At 34.0% G+C, this 25,839-nt stretch overlaps 1 protein-coding gene across 3 annotated transcripts in view; it reads right to left on the reverse strand.

The window, feature by feature from the left end:
- The window catches only part of NGLY1 (N-glycanase 1), a 50,267-nt gene that overhangs the window by 1,712 nt on the left and 22,716 nt on the right, over positions 1–25,839 (reverse strand). For all 3 annotated transcript variants that reach the window (XM_006905705.1, XM_015597246.2, XM_006905706.2), the window contains 6 exons: positions 18,750–18,972; positions 15,376–15,497; positions 14,259–14,404; positions 11,755–11,865; positions 10,341–10,505; positions 6,338–6,523 (listed from right to left, as the gene is read on the reverse strand). In XM_006905705.1, the coding sequence (XP_006905767.1) occupies positions 6,338–6,523; positions 10,341–10,505; positions 11,755–11,865; positions 14,259–14,404; positions 15,376–15,497; positions 18,750–18,972 (953 nt within the window). The remainder of the gene's footprint in view (positions 1–6,337; positions 6,524–10,340; positions 10,506–11,754; positions 11,866–14,258; positions 14,405–15,375; positions 15,498–18,749; positions 18,973–25,839) is intronic.

Below are 25,839 nucleotides of genomic sequence, written 5' to 3' on the forward strand. Positions count from 1 at the left end.
ATCTTTTCAAAGTCTAGATTTTCAGATATACTTTCCTAGAATGATGGGCCATATTGTCTAAATCAAATACCTCAGTTACTGCTAAGTAATGGTCTAAAAGGTAATATTCATGCTTCCTTCACCATCAATGTTCCCTTACAACTTTAAATGTATATATACTATTTAAGGCATCCAAGTTTACTGGCTGCTTCTAGCTCACGTCCTCTCATAGTATCACCTACACTCTTTAAGATGATGACATGAAAACTGACATCCACAGCCTTGGTCTTTCACAGATAACTCCATTCACCCAGGCTCAAACTCCTAAGGATCTGACTCTTTAATCGTAAATCCCTGATTTCCAAATTCCCCATAATAAGCTACGCATTTCTTTGAAATAAATCCTGAAAAAGTCCCTTTCTTCATTTATACTGCACTTACCACTACAGCCACTTTATGCTCATCTTTCTGCAACTGCCTAATTAATGTTTTAAAAATCTCACTTCCTTCATATCATCTGCCTGGTCTAGAATGCACAGCGATCACCTGGCTCCTGCATTAGATCCAAACTCTTAGCTTTCATGGTCCTCCAGAATTTAATCCCACCTTGAACTGCCAATATTCCCTTATTCAATTTATTTCAGGTGTACCTGTATGATCAAATTTAAGCAAGCCATAAGCTCTCTGGGGGGCATAGGTTCTGGATTCACAGAAGAATTTAATAAATAGTATTTAAGTATTAATTTGTATACACACATATTCTTTTAGAAATGTCAAATTCACTTCTCAGGAGCAAATAGTTTGAAGTATCATATAAAACACATCTGCATGAAAATGTTCTACTCCATGTCTTTAGTTATCAAGTAAGAAATTAATCACTGCCAATGTTCTAATGATATTCTATTCTATTAGGCAATCTATAGATACTTTTCTTCCAGGTTAAATTGTCAGTTAATTTGAAAGTTTTTAAAATCAGTGAGCTGGAGATATAAAACAACAATCACTTTCCAAGGAAAAATATTTGAACTCCTTAAACTAAATATGTATAATCAACTACTGTTGTTCTGGATGACACACCTAGACGTATGGGACTGTCAACTTCTCCACTCAAGTTCAGGGCAACCTCACTATAACAACCTCTGATGCTCACATGTTAATACTGCATGTTAAACTCCTCTTATAGGAGTTTGTGTAAGGAGAACCTGGGACTCAGGAATGCACCAATGCTCCCTTGGGAGCTGATTATTCCACCTATCCTCACTACTGGCTCTCCATAGCTTAATTAGCCCTTCAAAGAAGAGGATAGTAAAGAGGATTATCTGGAAAAGATGAGCCAAACAGTGGGGTTACAGGAAGAAAGGTGGTTGGAAGAAACTAAAAGATAGGGGAAAAGTAATCTTAAGACAGAAATACATTCAAATTCATATCTCAGTATATATTTCTATATCATATAGATTTTCAGAGCTCAGTAGCTTCAAATGTCTCCCCAAAAGTGTGACTATAAAATATGATAGACTGAAGTCAGGTTAATTTCAAATTTCTAGCTTACCCCAAGAAATGTCTTAATTATACCATGTGGCTCTGGGCCAGAACTGTGGTTTCAACTGTCATAGAAGGTTTGTAATAGTCGCAGAACATGTCAGAGAATTGCTTGTTCTAAGACTTACATTTTTCAGTTCTAAAAGCACCAGCCTTTAAAATCTAAATAGTTAAATGATGGATCATCACTCAATTTTTAAGTGCTTAAATAAACGTTCAAATATACTATGAACAAATAAAAGGTCTCAGGCTAAATAATGATATATGGAGATAAAACAGGCTATATTAAAAATACATGTAATCTTTTTCACATAATATAAGCATTTTAACCAATTTAACTCAGCATTTTTAGAGGCAGTAGGAAATTAACAATAATATGTATACTCAGTTTGGTAATGTGAAATGCACCGAAACAACAGGATTTATATAAACTTCCATATGTGATCCTGCCTATGTATGATACCAACAGAATCAGTAATTATAATTTAGGAGAAAAATATACTATAAGCTCTCAAATATTCAATTGTTTGGTTGAGACAAAAAAACAAACAAAAAAAAGCATTTTTGTAACTGTTGAAGGTTCCTCACTTCTTGAAGTTCTGTTAGAAAATTTTTTGCCTGTTGGCTTTTTAAATCCATTGGTGTTATTATTGTATACAGTTCTACATGCATGGTTTTGCAATTTATGGGACTACTAAGAGGTGAGTGTTGCTACCCTTACTCTAGCAGCAGTGATATTAAAATCAGAAGTCAGAGAGATTTTCTCCTATGGACTGAAATCTGTATATAGCAGCCCTCAGTGCCCCACATGTAATTACCCCTCTTTGGCATCTATAAGGACACAATACTGGTGTGTCTGTGACTTAAGGTCTGTTATATGACTCACCATGTATACAAATAAAACTTGTCCTTTGAGTTGTGACTGTAATTACCTTTTTCAAGACCAAGAACAATTTTCATGTCAGTTTTATGTATTTCACATTCTACAGAATATCTTCCACTTAGAAATTTTCTGATTACTACATGCCAGGCTGGTTTGTCTGCTACTGTAGGTTCCTGGAGGTTTGGTTCGTACTGTGCTATTTGAAGTTTTCTCTAGTATGCTCTTAAAATTATTTTCAGCTTAGTCTACTAAGATTAGCTCTAATTACATTCACCGTACAGAAGACACGCTGCAGTCAGTCATTCCTACAGCAGAGCGGTTGTATTTCAAGAGATTTTAGTTTAAATCTGGTAAACTGGTATTGCTCATGAATCTTATTTTTGGTTTTTCTGTTTTATCACTGGCATCAAACATGAATCACTGTCAGTCCGCATTATAATCTTTTTATACTATGCTTCCGATTTTTTCCATTTGTGGCCTCTGGAATTACCTCTGGATCACTAGAGGATCATGGATCATGTCCTTCCTCTGCCTGAACTCTTATGATTCTCTATTATGTAACTGCAAGGTAATCAAAGTCTCCGGGCCTGACAACGTTCACCTCTCTAGTCTCATTTCCAACTATTCTCCCCCATATTCCCTACTTACTCTTCCCTGGATACACTAGATGTTTCTCATGTCAGTGCTTTTGTACATGCTATTTCTAATGCCCCAGAACATGGTCCCCTTCCACATCCTGTCCCCGTCAGGAGAAACTCTCCCTCTGCCCACTCCAAAAGCCGACTCATGTATAACTTCTGCAAGGCCTTCTCTCAAAAGACAGTGCTGCCTTCTATATGCTTCTAGCACTTATCTTACTAATCTGTTAAACAGCTGGTCCACCCATCTTTCCCCTTCACTAGCCTATGCTCACCTTGAGGCTCGCCTCTTAATTCAACATTACATCCCAAGTGCCAAACACAACGTCTGACAATATACATGCCTGCTGAATGACTACATGAGTCAATTCTTGACATGATGCCAGGCACCAAAAAGTGACTCTAGCGACAAAGAGAATGACAAACTGCTCAAAACTAAGAACATCCAAAGCACACAGTCTGAATGAAGACAGGGTTTACTATGGTGCTCTATTACAGCCCTAGAGTGATGGAGAACTTACGCCATATACAATCATTCTTTCTTACATTCACCAAACTTTACTAAACATTTATTATATATCAGACACTATCATAGATCTATGAATACTATAGAATACAAAAAGACAGTGTCTGTCCGGGAAATATTTACAATCTAGCCAATGAGAGACAAATAATCTCCCCTCACAAATATTTGTTAAATAAATGTCATGAAGGAGAGGTACATGGTGCAGTATGTCAATAAAAGGGGAAATGGATCCGGTTAGCTGGGACTTGAGGAAGTGAAGCTTAAGCCCAGTTCTAAGGATAAGTTAATCTAACAGACGAATTAAGTAAAGGAGGTCCTGTGGCGAGGGCAGCAGGGCAGTGCAGCTGCAATACAGAGAGTAAGGGGAAAGCATGGCGCAAGGTGAGGCCAGAGAAAAGGCAAGGGCCAGACTCAGAAGGACAAGGCTGTACCCTAAGAGTATTTAGTGATGACTGCGGTTTTGAAAATGTTTTCCTGGCTACAAAATGGAGAACATCTTCAAAGGCACCAGGGCAGATGCAGAGAGACTACTGAGGAAGCAATTAACATCACTTTGATCAAGGTGTTATCACTTGCCTACTAAAAAGTATACCTGTTTTCTTGCTTTAGCTTTTTATATTCCTTTCAAATCCACACCTTGCTGAACAATGTTTTTGCTAACTAGTAAAATTTAGTAAGTCCCTGTGCTCCAGGGAGGCTACCTCTTCAAGAGAGTGAGACTCTGTTCTAAATACCTGAGAGCAGGATGCACGTGAACTGTCATGATTCCAGGTTGGAGATTGCTGAATAAAGGTGTGGAAAGAAATAGGCTTCTTCTATTTAGTGAACCTAGAAAATCCCTAATTGGGGACATGTTAGTATAGAACTAAAAATACTGATTTAGGTGGAATATTCATGTATTAATGGCAATATATTACTTTTGAGTTATTAGTCCCTACAAGTGTAATTAAGATTCTAGTATTTTTCTTCATTTGGCACTAAATATTGTAACTGAAAAGTGATTCAGTTAGCTTCTAAAATAATGATGCCTTTCATAAAAACATATCAAGGCATAAACTTTATTTGAGTAAGGGCCTGATTTTTATTTAATGGCCTTTGCATCTCATTTACATTATCTGACTCTTTCTCATACAATACACCCTCTCTGACCACAATACTCTATTTAGAAATCTCAAACTATGCCATGTACTCCATGCTCTTCCCTTGCTATTCCCTTGCCTTATGAACACCTACTCATTCTTCAGCGTCCAGCTCAAATGTCACCTGCTCTGTGGAGCTTTGCCCAACTCCCACAGCCTGAGCTAATTACTCCCTCCTCGGTGTTTCCATAGCAATGTGTTGATATCCTTATTATAGCACTCTTCATCATGGTTAAGATGACTGTTTATGCTTCAGTTTCCCCTGTTAGATTTTGAGAGCAAAAACCATAACCTCATCTTTTTATGCATGTAGCTGAGAACAACACTTAGCACAACAGACACTAAGTAAATGTTGGCTGATGAAGCAAAGGGTGAATAACACAAAGAAAAAATAAGCCATACAACAGACCTGTTTCTCAGAAAAATCACATCTTCTACAGCACAGTTTTTTCTCCATTATTACCTTCTACATTAATACTGCTGGTTAGGAAGAAAGGCATGCTTTTTCTTCAGTTCAGCAACTATAGACTAGTTCTTAGATAAGTAACAAATTTATCCTATCCTGCTTTCTGTTCAGAGGAATTTTTTGGATAAGAATAGTCTTCTAGAAGAAGTTCAGTATCGCTCATCAATTATATAATCACAGGTAGAGATACCAACACAGATTCAAATTTTGAAATTTTATCTTCTTTATTTTTTATGCCCTTCTTTAACTAAAGAAGAAAATTCCTAAATCCACAATTTTAATAATGCTATAAGTTATTCTTGGTTTAGTACAAAAAGATCACCAAGGTAAGTTTTAGAACAAAATCTTATGATTGGGAAAAAAAAAAAAGCTGGGACCTCATCTCTGTGTGTCTTCTATGATAGGCATTCAGTAGATATCCATAAACACTAGCAGCTGTTAATCTGTGACTCACTCTTTAATCTATCCAATATGTCTAACAAGTGAACAACTCCCTTCTCACTCAAACATCATGGTATTTAACATTAAAAGTTCCCTATAAGTTCATTAACTCTATGAAAATCTATCAAAAATATGGCTAGATTATTGAGGTCATCTGAATAACTGTGAGTTTATTTTGGTTGTGTCTAAGGAGTAGGTCAGATTAAAAGCAAAGCCTCTTACTTGTTACTATAGTCCTTGCATCCATTTCTTTCGTCTTTAGGACACAAGAGTAGAAATAATATCACTGCTCAAATCACCCACATTCTTATGAAAGTGTGTTAAATGGTTAGGTCTTGGGACTTTGAACTAAATGTTATACACCCAAACAGCCTGTATTTAGTAGGCAATCAATAAATATTGGTAAAGGAATTAAACAGCAATATTTTTACATATTTGTGCAAAAATCAGTCACATGGGATGGTCACTTGATTAGTTTTCCCCATGAAAGCATTAAATCCAGTCTCTTTGATGAAAATGACTATTTCCTTCATATAAATGCACAAATTTCTTAAGCTCTGTTGATTAAATGTTGAGAACAGAATTTTCTTTTACAGGCTTAAAGACTACTAAAAGTAATTTTGATATAATGGTTTTCTCATTATACACAACTGGAACATGAAGCCAATCTATGTATCTGTTTAAATGATGACAAAGGTTTTAAAAAAGTTTCATGCATTAAGTTACCACGTTCCAATCTGTTTCAACTTTTCTGAATATGGATTCCATTTTCCACACACCATTTTCCCATCCAGAAATGATCTGATTATTATTTGAAACTCGAGCATAATGATCTTTCACAATATTATAACAAAGGTGAAGCTGTTTAGAAATCTTCTCATTTTCAGAAGGGATGAACATGGTTTCTTTTCTCTTAAAAAGAAAGGAGAATTAGTTTTTCAGCATAATGGAAGATATATACATACATATATATATGAACAGAGAGAGAAACTGCTATGTATAGTAGTAAAAGATTCCTTCGACTTAAAAATGAAAAAATTGGTGCCACTGAAAAATATTTTATAGGTTAAATATAATCAGTATAATGTTGATATAGCACCCACTACTAGACAGAAAATAAGAAATATAAACTATAGCTCTGACTTGTATATTTGTGATTGTGTTCAACCTGAATTCATTTATTTTTTATTTCCACCACCACCATCTTCTAATTGGACCACAGTCATCTCCTAAAACTGACTCCCAGTTTTCACGTTCTACTTTTTCTATCCATGCTCCACATAGTATTGAAAGTGGTTTTTTAGAAATGCAAATTAGAATACGTCATTTTCTTGCTTGACTCACTCCATTGACTTTCCGCTGTACTTAAACTCTAAACCAAGGCTAAGAGTGTCCTGCATCACCTGTCCCCTGCCTATTTCTCCGAGCAGATATCGTGTTGCTCTTCCCTTTGTCTCTATACTCCCACCATGTTACTTTTCCTTTATTTCCTCAAAAAGGCTCAGCTCATTTCTGCCTCAGGGCCTTTACACATGCTGTTTCTGCCATCTATTCTGTCCTATTTTCTATATACTTGATTCTTTCTCATCCTTCAGGCCTCAAACTAAAGCCATTCCATCAGAGTGTTCTCTGCTGATACCCTAAGCTAGGAAAGTGCCTGGGAGCTTGAAACAATCTTCCGTATGTGTGTAATTACTATAAAAGCTTGTGTTTTACCTTAAAATTCCAGGCACATTTTACATTCTAGCCCCAACTAAATCTATGTTTTGTTTTGTTTTTAATGTAAAAGAGTCCCCAGAAATCCTAAAATCACTAAGTAAATCTAAAGTTTGAGAAAGTTGATATATTTATCCTATGTCTTCATGTGCTACTGACACAATGGTCCCTTCTCCTTTAGACATTATCTCATCCATTTTGGGTGAGATAATTCTTTGTTGTTAAGGGGCTGCTCTGTGCATTGCAGGTTGTTTAGCAGCATCTCAGGCCTCTGCCCACTTGATACCAGTAGCATCCCTCCTCCCAGCTGTGGCAGCCAAAGTATCTCCAGACATCACCGAACGTCCACTGGAAGGCAAAATCACACACCTTTGAACAACCACTGCTCTAGTATATATGCTAACATGTTGTTACAGCATGTACTAACAAGATAGTAGGCAATGCTTTTTTTCAGTTAAGCACTGGGTAGCAGGTATTAAACAACATAAAAACTTCAAATGTACAAGAATCAACAATATAAAATAACTTAGAGACAGAGAATAATATTTTTATATGTGTGTATGCATATATCACTCTCAGAATTACAAAATAGTAACATTAAATGTATGAACAAGATAATTCCCTAGTAGAGCCTGTAAATATTACTGCCTTAAAGGTAAAAAAAGAAAAAGCAGTTTTTTATTTTCTGAAATTGGTATTATAGTTAGTATAGTATATTTTAAAACAAGTATGTAACAACAAAGATATTTCAAAGCCTAGGCATAAACCAAATGGAAATAAAATTAAAAAATAGTATTATTTACAATTTTACAAAGGACAAAAGAAAAAGGAAAAACATTGTTACTAAACATATCATGTATGCAACTGAAAAAACAATCTGGAGTCAAGAATAACGTCGATATTTTATAAAATCTTTTAAATCTCACATTAAGACAAAACTACTCTTTCTGTAAATATTACCAACGTTTTCTTCATTTTCAACTTCATTTCAAGGTATAGTTCCATAATTTTTTAGGACTGGTATTTTTCAATTTACTTTTAAAATAAACATCTCTCTCTCTCTCTTTTTTTAAATTAATAATGGCTTTTTAACTTCACGACCTTAATATGGGTCTTTGGTAACTGAGCAATTTAAAAGATTTTCAAAAGGAAAATAATCTGAGCATATGACCTAATTCATATTTTTAAAGTTTAATCAACTTACATGCCACACAAGAGGAAGCACACCCATCCGTAAAAAGAAAAAGAAATGAAGACCTAAATAATATCGACGTTTTAAATTGAACACAGCTGTGAATTAAATTAGCTCTTTTAAATTGGCTTCATTTAGATTTATACTTGTAACTTGTATTGCATCAGCAGTGATTTGAATTATCTGTTGAATTTAGATTTTGTAGTTCTATGGCTGAACCAACATTTCCAACTGCCTGCTAAAGATGCCGGGATAATTAAAAAGCAAACAAAGTTTACTGGGGATAATTCACCCCTTCTGGAAATATTCTTTTACTGGAGAAATGAGTTGCAACAATGGCAAATTTAGAAAATGTAGATACAAAACTTTAATTTGTTTGAAACTGTTGCTATTAATACTCTGATGAGTTATTTTCCTTTCAAGTATTTTTCATTACATATCATCTTAAACTTTTATATAAAATACTTCCTAGTGAGTCAACTTTAAATTCATAAAGGGTGAGGGACAGTCTACTGTACTTTCTTAATGTCTATTACAGAGCTTTTCACCTAGCCAGCCTCTAATTATAGGTATATTTCCATTGTTCATTATTTAATTTGGGAAGGTTAATCAAGAGATACCTTAAAATAAGTTTGACAATATAATAGTAATCACATCAGAAGCAATCATTTCTAGCCAATATCAGATGTTTGTCAATATATAATAAACACTTAATCAGCTGCATTATCTAGATTCTATATTTTCCCACTGTACTTTAAATTTTTCATATGGAAAAAAGGTAAAACAAGGCTCTTTTAAATGTATTAAAATCTTACTCTGAAAGATTTGAACAAGTACTTCCCAAAAGAAGATATCCAAAATTTAAAGACTAGACATTCAACTTTATCAGCCATCACCAAGGAGCAAATTAAAATCACAACATATTAATACTATGTACCACCAGGACTGCTGAAATGAAAAACACAGACAATACCAACTATATGTAAAGATATGGAAGAATTTCACATACCACTAGTGAGAGTGTAAACCGGCACAAGCACTTTGGAAAACTATTTGGCAGTATCTACTAACATGGAACATACTCATACTCTATTACCTAGCAATCCCACACCTAGGTATATACCCAATTGAAATGTGTAAATATATTCACTGAAAATATGCATATGAATGTTCACAGAAACACAATTTTTAATAGCCAAAACCTAGAAACAACCCAAATACCCATCAATAGTGGCATGGATAAATTATGTATATTCATACAATAAAGTGTTATACAGCAATGAGAATAAACATACCATAAACATGTAGCAACAAGAGTTACAAGTTTATGATCTGTTACATGCCTATGTCACCAATATGGAGAAAGAAACCATTCACAAAGTGTACATATATGTGATTCTATTTACATAAAGCACAATAACAGGCAAAACTAATGAGAAACCAAGAAAATGGTTACTCTCTGGGGAAAAAGGCAGGAACTGAAAGGGTTCTAATGCGTGATTACATGGGTGCTCAATTTGTGAAAATCTGTTAAGCTATGCATATAATATGTGCATTTTCTGTATGTACTTCAGTAAAAGTTATATGGCACTCAAAACTAACCTAAGGTAAATAGAAAAATCCTGTTTTAAAATGTTTTGATAATCTTATATGTGATTAGACTATGTCAATCAATCATCTTCTTCAAATGTTTACGTATTTTAGTAATTACTATAAAAAGTTAATTGAAAGGTCATAGCCAATGCATTTCTTAATCAGTAAAGAGCACAGTACAGGAAACAGGAAAGTGAGAAGATTATCATGTTATAATGAATTAAATACCTCTAGACCCATTTCACCTCGGGCTACTCTCCACGCCACTGACCCAGATATTCTTCCACCAAGTTCTCCAGGTTTAGGGGTTTTTGGAGATATAAATTCAACAAGCTCCACAATTATCCTCTGGAGAAGTTCTTTTCTTCTGTTTTCTGACAAAGACACTTGCCTCTGCAATTCATGTTTAAAAAAAGTCATTAAGATTAGAGGAATATAGAGGTCCATCTCTAAGTAAGAATATACTTAAAACATCCGTATTTTAAGGGAATCTTGAAAGAAGTAACCAACTTTATTTTCATACGTATAATTATTGCAAAATTCAAAATAATTTTTAAAAATTTATGTAAAGAAATCATTTTTACACTCATAGCCAACTCTCCACAGCTTTTGCTGTGCTAGATTTAAAAGCTAGCAATTTCTGTTTTGGGGCATGATAAACTAGCTTATGTCAGACCAACTGTCCTGCTGAGAAAACGTAGAAAAGCTGGGGAAAACACACACAAAGACATAACATAAAAACACCTGTCTGAATGCAAGAGAAAGCATACCAGCATAGCCAGACTGAAGAAGTTAACATCCCAAGAGAAGAAATGAACTGAGGTGAACCAAACAATACTGCACCTCTTTTTTCTAGGCATTTGCCAATTATTAACTGATATGAGGAGAAGCTGAGAAGCTAAGCACAAAATGGAGGATAAAGTGCTAAAAAACAAAGCAGAATTTTTAGCAAAAACACAGTGCTGGCAAGTAAACAGATTGACGTTTAGAGCCTTTCAAGGTGAGGAGCTCTAGTAAATACTCCAGTTTTCAGATTAGGTTCTCTGATGGGCTATACATTAAAAGTGAAATCCTAAATAGGCTGAAACTTCACCTCGAATCTCAATCACTGACTGGATTAAGGTGATCTGCAAACAACAAAAATTAGTTGTTTGTTTTTTAAGTTGTGAAAAACAAACAAACGAATGAGTATATAGTAAAAAAGGATGTAAAATAAAAATTGAATCTTCCCTCTCGGACCTCCAGGTCTTCTCGTGGAAGCAGTCGCTCTTACCAATTTTCTGTGCCTTGTTTCAGAAATTTCCATACTTGCACAAGTGTGTATGTGTGTGTGTATAATTATATTCAAGACACAGTTTATTTTGATATATAAGACAGAACACTTTTTATGTCGTTTTACATATATTGAAATTTTGTTTCACTGAACTTTAAGAAACATGCCCATTTAATGTAAAAAAGCACAATTATTTAAAAAGAATCATCAAAATTTTCAACGAACAAAAAGACATTTAACATATTAAAATATTTTTGCTTGCAAAATAATGCTACTACTTTAAAAATGTCAATGGGTTAAAAATTGGCTCTTGAGTATATAAAAAAATTTCAAATGTCCTCACAAAAGTGACAAATGCACATCACATACCTGCTTATTAAGTCCATTAATAGTTTCTCGGAGTACTTCTTCTTTAATCTCAGTTCTTCTGGAAATTACCTCCTCATGTTTACAAGAATATCTCCAAGTGACATCAACCACCTCAAATTACATAATACAAATATTTAACAAGATTATAACTATCAACTTTAATTTGCTAAATATCTAGAATGTAATTTTTTACATTTAATTTTATTATTAGTTTTAAGTATATAGTACATTGGTTAGACATTTAAATAGTTTATAAAACAATCCCCCTAATTGTTCTTTCTCTCCTCTGGTTTTCCACCTAGCCAATATATTTAAGCTAACTGCATTCCCTATGCTCTGCTCCCCATCCCTGTGACCATCTATAAACTACTAATGTGTACTTCTTTAACCCTTCATCCCATTCTCCCAGTCCCCGAACACCTTCTCCTCTCTGTCACCAAATTGTACACTATATTTGTGAGTCTGTTTTTGATCAGTTTGTTCTTTTTGCTCCTTAGATTCTGCATGTAAGTGAAATCATATGGTATTTGTCTTTCTCTGTCTGATTTATTTCACTCAGCATAATTTCTAGGTCCATCCATGTTGTTGCAAATGGTAGAATTTCATTTTTATTGGTTAGACATTTAAATAGTTTATAAAACAATCCCCCTAATTACTCTTAGAATGTTTAATTCTTAAATATAATTTTTAAAATGCTATTTCTGTTTAAAATTTTAAAAACCTGTGGGGAAAAAATCGAGAATATGTTTTTTGTTCATTTTCTGACAGGTATGCTCCAAGACAGACTGTGATAAGAGGAAATTTTCGGAATATTTACGTTTTTAAAAACTTATTTATAAAGCTGATTTCATAAAATTCATATTATAAAACTGATTTTTGACAAAGGTACAATGAGAATTCAGTGGAGAAAAGATAATCTTTTCAACAAATGGTGCTAGAACAATTTGTTATCCATTTGCAAAATAATGAGTTTCAATCCACACCTTTGAGTATATTCAAAATTAGCTCGAAATAGATCACAGATCCAAGTGTAAAACTAGCAGTATGAAATTTCTCAAAGAAAACAAAAGAGAAAATCATTGTGGCCTGGGCTAGGCAATAATTTCTTAGATATGTCAAAGAGCATAATCATAAAAGAACAAATTGATAAACGGGACTTCATCAATTTTTATTCGAAAGTCATTAAGAGAAAGAAAAGATAAGCCACAGGCAAGGAGAAAAATTTTGGAAAGCATAACTAACAAAGAATTTGTATTCAGAACATGTAAAGAACTCCTAAGACTCCCCAAAACACATCCAAATTTTAAAAAAATGGACTAAGGGGACATGTGGACGGCAAATAAGCACATAAAAAGATGTTCAGTATTGTCATTAGAGAAAATACAAGTGAAAACTACAATGAGATACCATTAAACACCTATTAAAATGGCTAAAATTAAAAAGTGAGACCATACTAAATATTAGCAAAGATATGGTGAAACTGGGAACTCACACATACTGCTGGTGAAATGGCATAATCACTTTGGAAAACAGTTTAGCAGTTTCTTAAAAAGCTAAATAAACACCTATATGATCCAGTCATTCACTCCACTTCTAGGAATTTATCAAAGAGAAAAAAAAGCATATGCCCATGTAACGACTTGTGCCTGAATATTTATAACAGCTTTATTTGAAGTAACAAAAAACTGGAAAGTATCCAAATGTCCATCAACAGGTGAATGGATAAACAAACCATGGTATATTCATACAATGGATTGCTACTCAGAAATAAAAATAAACAGCTGATACATGTAAACATATGGATGAATCTCAAAATGATCGAGTAAAAGAAACCAGACATCCCTACCCCCACCCCACCAAAAAGAGGATAGATACTCCTTGACTTGTGCTGGGGTTACATCCCAATAAAGCCATCATAAGTTGAAAATATCATTAAGTTGAAAATGCATTCAATACTAATACACTGTAGAGTATTGGTTATTTATCCTTGTGATCGAATGGTTTTCTGGGAGTTGCAGCTCGCTGCCACTGCCCAGGATCGCGAGAGAGTACTGTACTGCGTATCACAAGCCCAGGAAAAGATCAAAAATCAAAATTCAAAGTGCAGTTTCTACTGAATGTGCATTGCTTTTGCATTACCGTGAAGTCAAAAAATCATTAAGTCAAGCCATTGCTGATAGTCATAAGTCGGACCATCTGTATATAATTGCATTTACATAAAACTCTAGAAATACAGATTAATCTAGTGACAGAAAGCAGATCCATGGTTACCTGGACAAGGGCAAGCAGCAGAGATAACAGAGAGATAAGTAAACTTCTAGGGAGAGCGGGTATGTTCACTACCTTGATTCTGTGAAGGTAATTTCATGCATGTATATAAATGACAAAATTTATTAAATTGTACACTTTAAATATTCGATGCTTTTTATATGCTGATTATACCTTCAAAAGCTATCAAAAAATATTTCATTCTTAGAAAAAAACTTTTTTCTCTTATGCCCTACCTCATCTTTAGAAAACGCTATAACATAGGAAAGCTTCTTGCCCCACCCTACTTCATAAAGGAGTGGTTTGTCACAGACATCTTCACATGCATCACAGTGCAACCACCGCTGCTGAGAAGGAGAATAGACTTCTGTCCAGACATGGTCTACTCGAGAGACAAGAAAGCAGCAGGAAAAAAGGGGGAAAAAAATAGTTAAAATCAGAATGACTTCTAATAACTATATACAAACTCCTAAGAATCACATAATAAAGTTATTTGCAATATTATAAATTTTAGTTAATAAGACAGCATTTTGTGGCATACAAGACTCTAGAACACTTTTTCTCTGTCTCTTTGAAACCCTTGAAAATGTTTTTGGAATATCTTCTTCAATGTAGTCAAGTTTACGTTCGATTACAAATAATGTGAGCTGTAACTTTTAAAAAGGTGAACATGTTGAACAGCAGCATCAAAAACATGGGAAACACTCTGCTAATGTGAAGAAGTTAGTGCCACTTTTGAAAAGGCAGTCTGTTCCTCAACTTTTAAAACCAAGGAATAACAGGAGGTCTAACACAGGATGTCTGGTTATTGATGGTCTCTGTTCAATAATAAGAGAATAACTATTAAGTGAAAGTTTCCTTTTATTATTACAAAAACAAAAGAAACAGAAGTAAAACTCTAAGAGCAAGGAAAACAAACTTTTAACATGTAGATGGCGAGACATTTCTAAATAAGGACAATATAAATTTCACATGGCTTTTATTACTTTTTTTGCATATTAAGGTTTAAGATTACTAAACCTTTTATATTAATCCCTACAAAAATGAAGATTTCTACAGCACATTACACATGTTCTTATCCATATAGAAACAGCATCATTAAAAATGTCACAGTAAATTATTAATAAAACAATGTTTATAGTACAAAGTACTAGGCAAAATGCTAGATGCAGTATAAAAATCTTGTGTTCCCCACGAAAAACTGGTGAGGTTGGTATTATCATTTTACAAAAGGCAAATGGAAATTCAGATCGACAACACTAGAAAGTAACAGAAAACAGTGAGCCCAGACTGTAAACCTAAATCCTTAAGTCTGCATAGCCCCATTAACTCTGCTCATACTCTGCTTTGTACCTGTGTAATCCCAAACATAGCGAGCTTCAAACCCTAAGGCTCGGCAACAAAGTGTAAAACAATTGGCCCACTCGCCACACCGTCCACATCTTGTTTCTAGAAGTTTCTCAGGGTTATTATACCTGGTTTAAAATAACAACAAAAAAAGTTTTGATTATAATAAGAATCTTAACAAATTTATATTATTTCTGTGGTAAACAGTAAAATTTCTTATTTTCATATTTTAATAAGAGCCTAGAATATATGAGGCATCGTGCTACAATCTTTGGTAAAAAATGATTCAACAGTAGTACAGCCTTCAGAGAGTTTAGAGTCCTAAGAGAGAGAAGGAATTTACACAAATAACTTTACTACATGGAAGAATGTGATACAAACCGTTCATCAAGTCAGTGTTATGGGAGATTTAGTGTTACGGGAGAGTGGTTGGGGAGGAGGAGCTTGTACTTAGACTGGGCCTTGAAGGACAGACAGGATTTGCACTGGCAGAGATTCTCCAGGAAATCTGCTTTGAGCATTAGCGTTACTCTAACATGTGGTATAATTAGCTCATTGTATTTAAAAGGTAAACAACACTAACAGATTACTCACTAAAGTTCTTAAAGTGTAGCTGAGCTCAATTTTACTTAAAATACTACTTTTTCCTTTAATGGCATTTTGATTGAAATTTTATTCTCCTGAAAAAGAATCCACTTAAAGATGCTTGCCAATTTGGAAGTCTTTTTTGTTTTTTTGAAAAGATAGAGACATTTGTGATGTCTCCAGTTATAAAATGATCACAAAACACCAAATGTTGCATACTATGTTGAGAAGGACTTTGAACTGATAGAGATAAGCAGGAAAAGTGCCCCAGCTGAGCAGAGATGTCAGCCATGAGCTTACGAGGGAAGGAAATAGCTGCACGAATGAACTGGCTCTGCAATGACAAGTTTGTCTTAAGCAGATGCTCTTTTTTTTTTTTGTCCACTTATTCTTTCCTTTATTTTCCTTTCTCTTTGAATGAAACACAAACTATTTTATACACACACACACACAAGAGAAAGAGAGAGAAGGTAGAAATGAACACTTAGACTTAATTGAGCTTAAAAACATGCACATTAGAAATACTTTGAGACCTGATAGTATCCCAATTTCAGTCCTCTTTTGACTTCCCACCTCAAACCTGGATAACCACTATTCTGAATTAGGGATTTATCAAGGCCTTGTTAGTTTACTGGATTTGTATAAAGCCCACTTTCCCAAGTTTTCTTTTTCATGTTTTTTAACTTGATAAAGAAATCATACAGAATGCATTTTGAGATGATGTTTCACAATAGTAGGTTTGTGAAATTCACCTACATTGACGCACAAAGGTGAAGCTTATCAGTTTTCACTGCTGTGTAGTATTTCATTTCAGCTTTATGCCATACTGTAAATAATGCTCTACAAACATTCTCTCATACATCTTCTGGTGCGGACAGGCATAGGAGTAAAATTTCTGCATCTTTAATCATAAGTTTCTTCGATGTTACAAGAAAACACCAAATTGCTTACCAAAACTGTTGTACCAATTTGTAATCTACCAGTAGGGTTAGAAGCAGAATTTTCTTGTTCTTCTCTCTTTCTGTTGTCTCTCAGAGCCTCACAAATACCTCATATCATCAGATTTAAATTTTTTTTGCCAAATTAATAAAATATTTCATTGTAGTCTTAATATGCATTGCTCTGGTTACTAGTAATCTGATTGCTGAATATTTTTGTACGTTTTTCAAAAATTGTGATGCAATTCTGTCAAACGTCTATTTATTTCTTTTGTGCATTTTTCTATATAGTTGTTTATTATTTTCTTCCAGATTTTCAATAATTCTTTATATGTTCTGGATATAAATATATTGTGACAGACATGATTCTGTCAAAAGTCTGTTCAGTTCACGTCCCTTCCCATTTTTCTGTTTCCTTGTCATCTTATCGATTAAGAACAGTTATACGTGTTGAAATACCTTCTTCCAGATTGTGCATTTTTTCCCACTTCCTTTATAATATTTTTACTTTAAATCATAATTTAAATTTTGCCAATAATGGGTTATTGTTTTTGTATCTTTTTTAAAAAATTATTTTTACTTTAAATTACAGTTGATATTTGGTATAATTTTATATTAGTTTCAGGTGTATAGCGTAGTGGTTATATATTTACATAATTTACGAAGTTAAGTGAAATTATAATTTAGCTAATTAAAGTACCTGAAGTTATAAATTTACATTAAGAAGTAAAACAGCAAAATTAGAGCATCCTATGCACCTCCAACTCCTGTATACTACTTGTGTCAAGGTGAATAACCAGCTTAGCCTCTAATTAATAGTGTTCATCATCCCAACCCTACGCAGAAAACAGCTAACAGTAAAACAAGCAAACGTTTAAAAAGAAAAGAACAACACTTTGTATAAATATCTTTTTTCGCCTATAACCCTCCACACTGCATTATCAGTTTAGATCCAACCACCTAGAAAGAATTTATGAGGAATTTAATTTATATCTTTTATTTTCAAATCTTTGCAAAGTACCTGTACAAATGTATGCTGAATATAAAAAGAACTTTAACAAATTTTAGATAATTATTGGATATTGGATTCTGTTTATCCTGTATTCTGTATATCACAGGGATGGTTCCTAGTGAGAACAGAACTGAGTCTCTAAACCTTCTAAATTAGGCATTTCAAAAATTTTGTATCTTTTTTTGCCTGATGATATAACCATATTTTACCAGTATTGCCATTTAAGAAAATCTGATAAGAGGCTTGTAAATTAAAAGATGGAAAAAAATTAACTGAGAAGTTCAAATTTCCTCAGTTTAAAATTTAGAGATACGAGGGTAGGTTAAATTGGGCATAGGAGGCACCTAATTAAACTTCTGTAGTTAAACAAAATATATATATTTTTATCTTCCATATTACCATCTGATGATTTTAAGTTAAGCACTGTTTACTATCATAATTATCAGTATTACTGTTAGTATTTTTTATGTACTATCAAGTATTATTAAAGTTAAATTTCATGTGTTGAAAAAATACGAGATTTAGAGCATTAAATGTGCTAGGACTACACCTAATATATGTTTGAGAGTAAGCAAGACTTTGTAGGCAATATGATCTCTGCTGCCGGCATTCAACTGTGCCATTCTAAGGTAAAAACAGTTACAGACCATACATAAATGAATCGGCATGGATGTATCCCAATAAAACTGAATTTAGCCTGCCAGCAATAGCTTGCCGACTCCTGTCAAAGAGAAATATATTTCTAATAATTAAAATGAAGATAAAAAGTTCATTTAATAAAAATTCTCTTCTGCCCATTCCATTAAGAGTGTCCTCTCTGGCTTTATTTTCCAGTGGATACCCACCTTGGGAATCGATTGCTGAGCTGGCATACATCACAATAATGATCTTCTACACGGTTTGCACCCCACTTCAGCTCATCATCATTGGGAAATAATGGTTTACCTTTAGACCGAGTCTGACCACCACATTTGCTGCACAAAATGTCATTCACCCAATGAAAAAATTCTTCCTTAAACCAGTGTAAGAGCTCCAGCAAGAGAAAATCCTCTTCACTTACATTAGTACCTGAGAAATTAAAATAGAACCAAGTAAGAGCTAAAGCTGACAGAAACTAAAAATATCCACATATTTTATTCTCAAATATGAGCTGAAATTTAGAAAAATGTAAGTTGATCTAAAAAGTCTGCATAAAAATTGATGTGAAAAAGAACTGTCAGTATACTGTGAACTAGGCTGAGATACACTAACATAATATACTGCATATTTAGAACAGTAAGATGTTTACCATTTTATATACCCTAACTGACACGCATTAAGATTGTAAGCTTAACACAATGTTTTCTCAGAGAACTATGGTCAGTTTGGAATTGATCCTGAAACACATGAGAGGTAAGAAAAAACAAAATTCCAGACACTTTAAAAATCATCCTATTAGCTTTTCTATCATTGCTTCACCTATACAATATAATCTATCCATGGATACTTACCACAAACATAAAAAAAAAAAAAAAAACCATGTCTACACTGTAAATAATAACCGTAGTAAGGAAGCATGACATATATTATTTCCACTTTATCAAATAAAAAGGTCTCTCTTGACCATATACAAGACTGTAATATCTTTGGAATGAAGGAAAGCAGAGGGGAAAACTATTTAGGAGACCTACATAGGGGGCTCTCATCTCTCTATTTTATGTTTTATTATTTAAAAATGATATATGAAGGAAAAGATGGCATAATGTTAAAATCTAATAAAGTTTAATGCTAGTCATAGGTGTTTGATATACTATATTCTTGTATTTATGTTTGATGTTCCTCAAAATAAAAAAACTATAGGAAAAAAATACAGAGAATATGAAAAGGCCAGAAATACATTATTTTCATGGATAAGAAAACTCAATATTCTAAAGTTTTTAATTCTCTACATACTAATCTGTGGTTTAATGCAATCTCAATCAAAATTATAAAATAACTTTTCATACAATTTGACAGGCTAACTGAAAAATTCATGTGAAAGAAAAAAATGTGCAAAATAATCAACATAACTTTGATTAAGAACCATGAGATAATTCATCTACTACATATCAAATTACAAAATTCTAATAATTGAAACACTGTGATAATGGTGAAGAACAGACAAGTAGATCAATGAAACAAAAGAGTCCTTAAAGACAGATTTCTAAATGATACATGGTATTTTAGTTAATAAAGTTAGCCTTTCAAAGTAGTTCTAAGAAGATAGGCTTTTCAATGAATGATATTGGGACAAGTAGCTGTCAAAATATCAGATCCCTACTGTACTTCATCCTTATCTATAAAAAATATAGAGAGAATACTATAAAAGTAATAGAACTTACATGAGAATATGTTTATGACTTTGGAGTAGAGAAGGCCTTCTTAAGTAAGACAAAATTCATAAAATAATGAAAAAATTAAATTTTCTTATATTAAAATTTATAACTTTGTATTTCAAAATATACTATAAGTGAAATTAAACAAGAACAGTAAGAGAAAAAAATGTAACATAGCTAACAAAGAAAAGATAAGTATCCAGACTATATAAAGCACTTCTACAAATCAGTAAGAATATTGACAAATCCATTAGAAAAATTCAAAAAGTCCATAAAAGAAATCCAATAATTTCATTAAGTGGAAACCAACACTCTCAGATACTTCTGGTATAAACTGGAAGGCAATTTGTTTGACAGGATCCATTACAGCATAAATGTATCAACACACCTGGGGCACTTTTATACGTATCTCAGGGAAATATTTGTGCATGTACACACCAGGAGGCAGGCTTTACAAGAATCTTCACTGCAGCAATATTTAGAAAAGAGAAAAATGGTTAAAAAAAAATCTCAGTGTCCTTCAATAGGGAACTCTGCAAATAATAGTACATGCCTACTATAGAACACCACGGGGAGTTAAAAAGATTTCTAAGACATAATAGTAAATTAAAAACACCAAAGAGCTGAAGTTATACGAGATAAATTTTATGTAAATCCACATAACAAACAATTTTTACAGATAACTGTAAATGAGTATAAATATGCAGAAAAACATATGAAAAGGAACATATCATGGATAATAGCTGTTACCTATGGAAGAAGAATAAGACTGATTGGCAGGAAGAGTTTAGTTTTCCAACAGGAAGTAATTCTGCATGTTAAATTTTAAATATACAGCACTGCCATCCTCCTTCTCCTCAGGGTCCCTACAGCAGTCACAGTGGTCTTCTTAAAATTTTAAGGTAGGTTATGTCACTCAAAACCCTCCAATGGGTTCTCATCTCATTCAGAATACACTTCAAAGTCTATACTCTTGTTCTTTCAGTTGGTCCCCTGTGGTTCACCTGTGGAAAAATGCCCCCCAAAAGATATCTCTGTGCTAACTTCCAGAGCCTATGAACATTACCATAGATGGCAAAAAAAAAAAAAAAAAGTCTCCATATATAATGAAGTCAAGGATTTTGAGGTGCGGAGGTTATCCTGATATATCTGGGTGTGTCCTAAATGCTATCGATATGTCTCCTTATAAGAGGGAAACAGAGGGAAATTTTACACACACAGAGAAGGCGATGTGAAGGCAAAGCAGAAAGAGATATGAAAATGCTCGTCTTGAAAACTGAAGTGATGCAGCCACAAGTCAAAGATGGCAGGCAGCCACCAAAAGCTGAAAGAGGCAGGGAAGAGATTCTCCCGCAGAGCCTCTGGAGGGAGTGTGGCCCTGTTGACACCTTGATTTTGGCCCAGTGATACTGATTATGGACTTCTGTCTTCCAGAACAAATTTCTGTTGTGTGAAGTCACAAGGTGTGTTATAATTTATTACAGCAGCCTCCTTTACCTTTCTGACCCCTTTCTGTCTTGTTTATTCTGTTACAACCACGATGGCCTCCCTGCCATCCCATAAACATGCCAAGCTCACTCTCACCTCAAGGAGCCCTTGCAGCTGCCAGTGCCTCCTACCTGAAAGGAGAATCGCTGCTTTCCAGTGAAGCCCTTCCTAACAATTCTATGCCCAATAGCATCCTTGCTAGTCACTCTCTATTCTGTTATCCTGAATTGTTTGTCTTCCTGGCCCTTAACACTGCCTGCCATAGTTGAGTGGTTGGATTTTTTTTTTTTTTTTGGCTGTCTCTCCCCAGGATAGCAGGGACTTTGTTCTGGTCACTGCTATATCCCCACACTTAGAGCTGTGCTTGTTATACATTAGGTGTTCAGTAACTATTTAAATGAATGATGGAAAGACTGAACAAACAAACAAATATTCTCATAACATTACTCAGAATCAACACTGTTCACCAAATAGTCATTACCAAGATGGGAAAAAGGACAGCTGAAGAACAAACCTGGAAGCATCATGCTCCTTGATTTTAAAGTATATTACAAAGCTATAGCAATCAGAACAGTATGGTATTGGCCTAAAAATAGACACATAAATCTATAAAACAGGATAGAGAGTCCAGAAATAAACCTGTGCATTTAAATCAATTAATTTACAACAAAAGAGAAAAGAATATAAAATGGGGGCTAGTCTCTTCAATAAATGGTGCTGGGAAGACTGGACAGCCATATGGAAAATAATAAAATTAGAATACTATCTTATAGTATACACAAAAACTAACCCAAAAAGAGTTGATTGTAACATCTGAAACCATAAAGCTCCAAGAAAACATAGGTAATAAATTCCTTGACATCCGTCTTGGCAATGATTTTTTGGAGCTGACTCCAAAAGCAAAAGCAACAAAAGCAAAAATAAACAAGCGAGACTACATCAAACCAAAAATCTTTTGTACAGCAAAGGAGACCATCAACAAAATGAAATGACAGCCTACCGAATGGAAGAAATATTTTGCAAATCATATACTTGATAAGGGGTTAATATCCAAAATATATAAAGAATTCACACAACTCAACGACTGCTATAATATGGTTAAAAAATAGCAGAGGATCTTAATAGACATTTCTCTAAAGAAAATATACAGATGGCCAAAAGGCTTATGAAAAGAAGCTCGACATCCCTCTTCATTAAGGAAATGCAAATCAAAACCACAATGAGTTATCACCTCACACCTGTCAGAATGGCTATTATCAAAATGACAAGGAATAACAAGTGTTAACAAAGATGTGAAGAAAAGGGAACCTTCATGCACTGTTGGAGGAAACGTTTATTAGGGTACAGTCACTATGGAAACAGTTTGGAGGTGATTCAAAAAATTAAAAGGAGAACTACCATATATGATCCAGCAATTCCACTTCTGGATATTTATCCAAAGAAAATGAAAATACTAATTCAAAAAACATATGCACTCCTATGTTCACTGCTGCATTATTTACAATACCTCAGAGATGGAAAAAACTTAAGTGTCCACTGATGGAAAACTGGATAAAGGGGTGTGATACACACACATGTATACACACACAATGGAATGCTCAAGTTTCCACCCTTTTACTCAGCCGTAAAAGGGTGGAAACTTGTCATCTATAACACCATGGATGGACTTTGAGGGTGTTATGCTAAGTGAAATAAGTCAAAATGAGAAAGACAAATATCGTATGATTTCACTTATATGTGGAATGTAAAAAAATAAAAACAAAACTCAGAGAACAGAGGGATGATTGCTAGAGGTGATGGGGGCTGTAGGGTAGGAGAAATGGGTGAAGGGCATCAAGATATACAAACTTCTAGCTATAAAAAATAAATTAGTCATAAGGATATAATGTACAGCATGGTGACTACAGTCAATAATATTGTATTGCATATTTGAAAGTAGCTAAGAAAGTAAAACAAAAGTTCTCATAAGACAAAATTTTCTTCTAATTTTATATGGTGATAGATGGTAACTAGACTTATTGTAATCATTTTGCAATATATACAAATATCAAATCATTATGTTATAGTCTGAAACTAATGTTATATGTCAATTATACCCTCAATTAAAAAAAAATAAAAGAAGTAGGACTATTAAATAGAGTGAGGCCCACCTAAGGGTCAGTGTTCCTTGGTTAAGCAATATCTTTAATTATGGCTCAGAGAAATGAAAGTGAAACCCTATCTGTACAGGGTAAGAGTTCAGAAAGCTCAGAGATATAGAGCTTAAAGGAAAGTAAGACTTGAGATGCTAAATTCTGTGAACATAATACTTAACACATGGAGAGTATTTTTTTAAATTATAATCAAGACTTCAAATTAATAAATTTAGCATCTTCGAAAATACCATATAATGATTCTGGTGAGTTTTCAGAGACAAAAATGAAATGAACAAGTTTAGGCTTTAATTCCATCCTACGAAAACCACAGACATCAGAGTATAAAAGTGAGGGAATTAGAAGAAACTGGTAAAAACATCAGCAGAAGTAGCTTCATCCTTGACATCCTTTAAGACACAATATTGCCTCCCATGTCTTCACATTCAATTTAGTAGGCCAACATGTATTTTGTTATCACTTTTCCAAAATGACAGGGTTTTTTTTTTTCAAAAGGAGTTTCACCTGTATTTTGAACATTCAGTCATGACAAACAGTCAAGAAGATTTTACCAGAGGCTTATCTGAAGTGGAGAAAGGGTGTTTCCCTGACTCCAGCCCACTCTAGCCTTCCTACCTCACCTGTGGGGAACCAAAGTTAATAAGGACTTGTGAAATTCATAGGCCTGAGGATACAGTCCCTCTAAACACTGAGATTTAATTATACCATTATAGAATACTTCCCTTCCCCCATGCCCTACCTACCACCACACCAACACAGGGCTACAGTACAACGACTACAACGAAAAGATCTGCAGGATGCAGACTCTAAGGAGGAGTGTTTGGGGAAGCCCAACGAGAACAGGGGAGACAACAAAAACATCAGAGGAAACTGAAGCCTGTGACACCTACAGCAAACATTAAACACAGCGCAACTCATAGTTAAGAGAACATAACCTTACACAGAAGGCCTGTTTACATCAGTTCCTATTACCCAATATATCATGTCCAGCTTTTAACAAAAAATTACAAGATATGCTGAAAGACAAGAAAAAACAGTCTGACGAGGTTAAACAAGCATCAGAACCACTGAGATATGGCACAGATTATGGAATTAAAGGAAACAAAATAAGTCTGATTAATATGTTAGGGGCTATAATGGAAAAGACCATATGTGAGAACAGATAGAGAATGTAAGCAGAGAAATGGAAACTCTAAAAAATATCTAAAGGATATGCTAGAAATAAAAAATACTGTAACAGTAATGAAGAATGCCTTTTGTGGGCTCATGAGTAGACTGACACAGCCAAAGAAAGAATCAATAAATTTGAAGACAGGGAAACAGAAACTTTCCAAACTGAAAATCAAAGAGGAAAACAGAATGAGAATAAAAGGAGACAGAACCTCCAGAATATCTAACACCTGTGGGAAATTGAGTTGTAGAGATAAATAAAGGTAAAACAGAATAACTTCACTTTGGAATATCAGAAGGAAAAGGAAGAGAGAAAGGAGAAGAGGAAATATTTGAAGTAATAATGGCCAAGAATTTTATAAAATTAATAACACCAAACCGCAGATCCGGGAAGCTCATAAAACACAAAATGAGAAATATCAAAAAGTTACACCTAGGCATATTATATTCAAACTGCAGAAAGACAAAGAGAAAATCTTGAATGAAGCTGGGGACAGGGGGTGAGTGTGGGTGAAACCTTACTTATGGAGAAATAAGGATAAGAATTACAGCAGACTTTCTGGTCATAAACAATGCAGGCAAAGAGAGAGTGGAGTAAACTATTTACACTGTCGCTGAAGGAAAAAAAAAACCAGCCCCACCAACCTAGAATTCTATATCCCGGTGCTATTATCCTTCAAAAGCAAAGAAAAACAAAGAGAATTCATTTCTAGCAGACCTACCCTGCAAAATTTTAAAAGGAATTCTTCAGGAAGAAGGAAATTATATAG

This window comes from Pteropus alecto, unplaced genomic scaffold (genome assembly GCF_000325575.1).
Source record: "Pteropus alecto unplaced genomic scaffold, ASM32557v1 scaffold10, whole genome shotgun sequence".
Classification (NCBI taxonomy): Eukaryota; Metazoa; Chordata; class Mammalia; order Chiroptera; family Pteropodidae; genus Pteropus; species Pteropus alecto.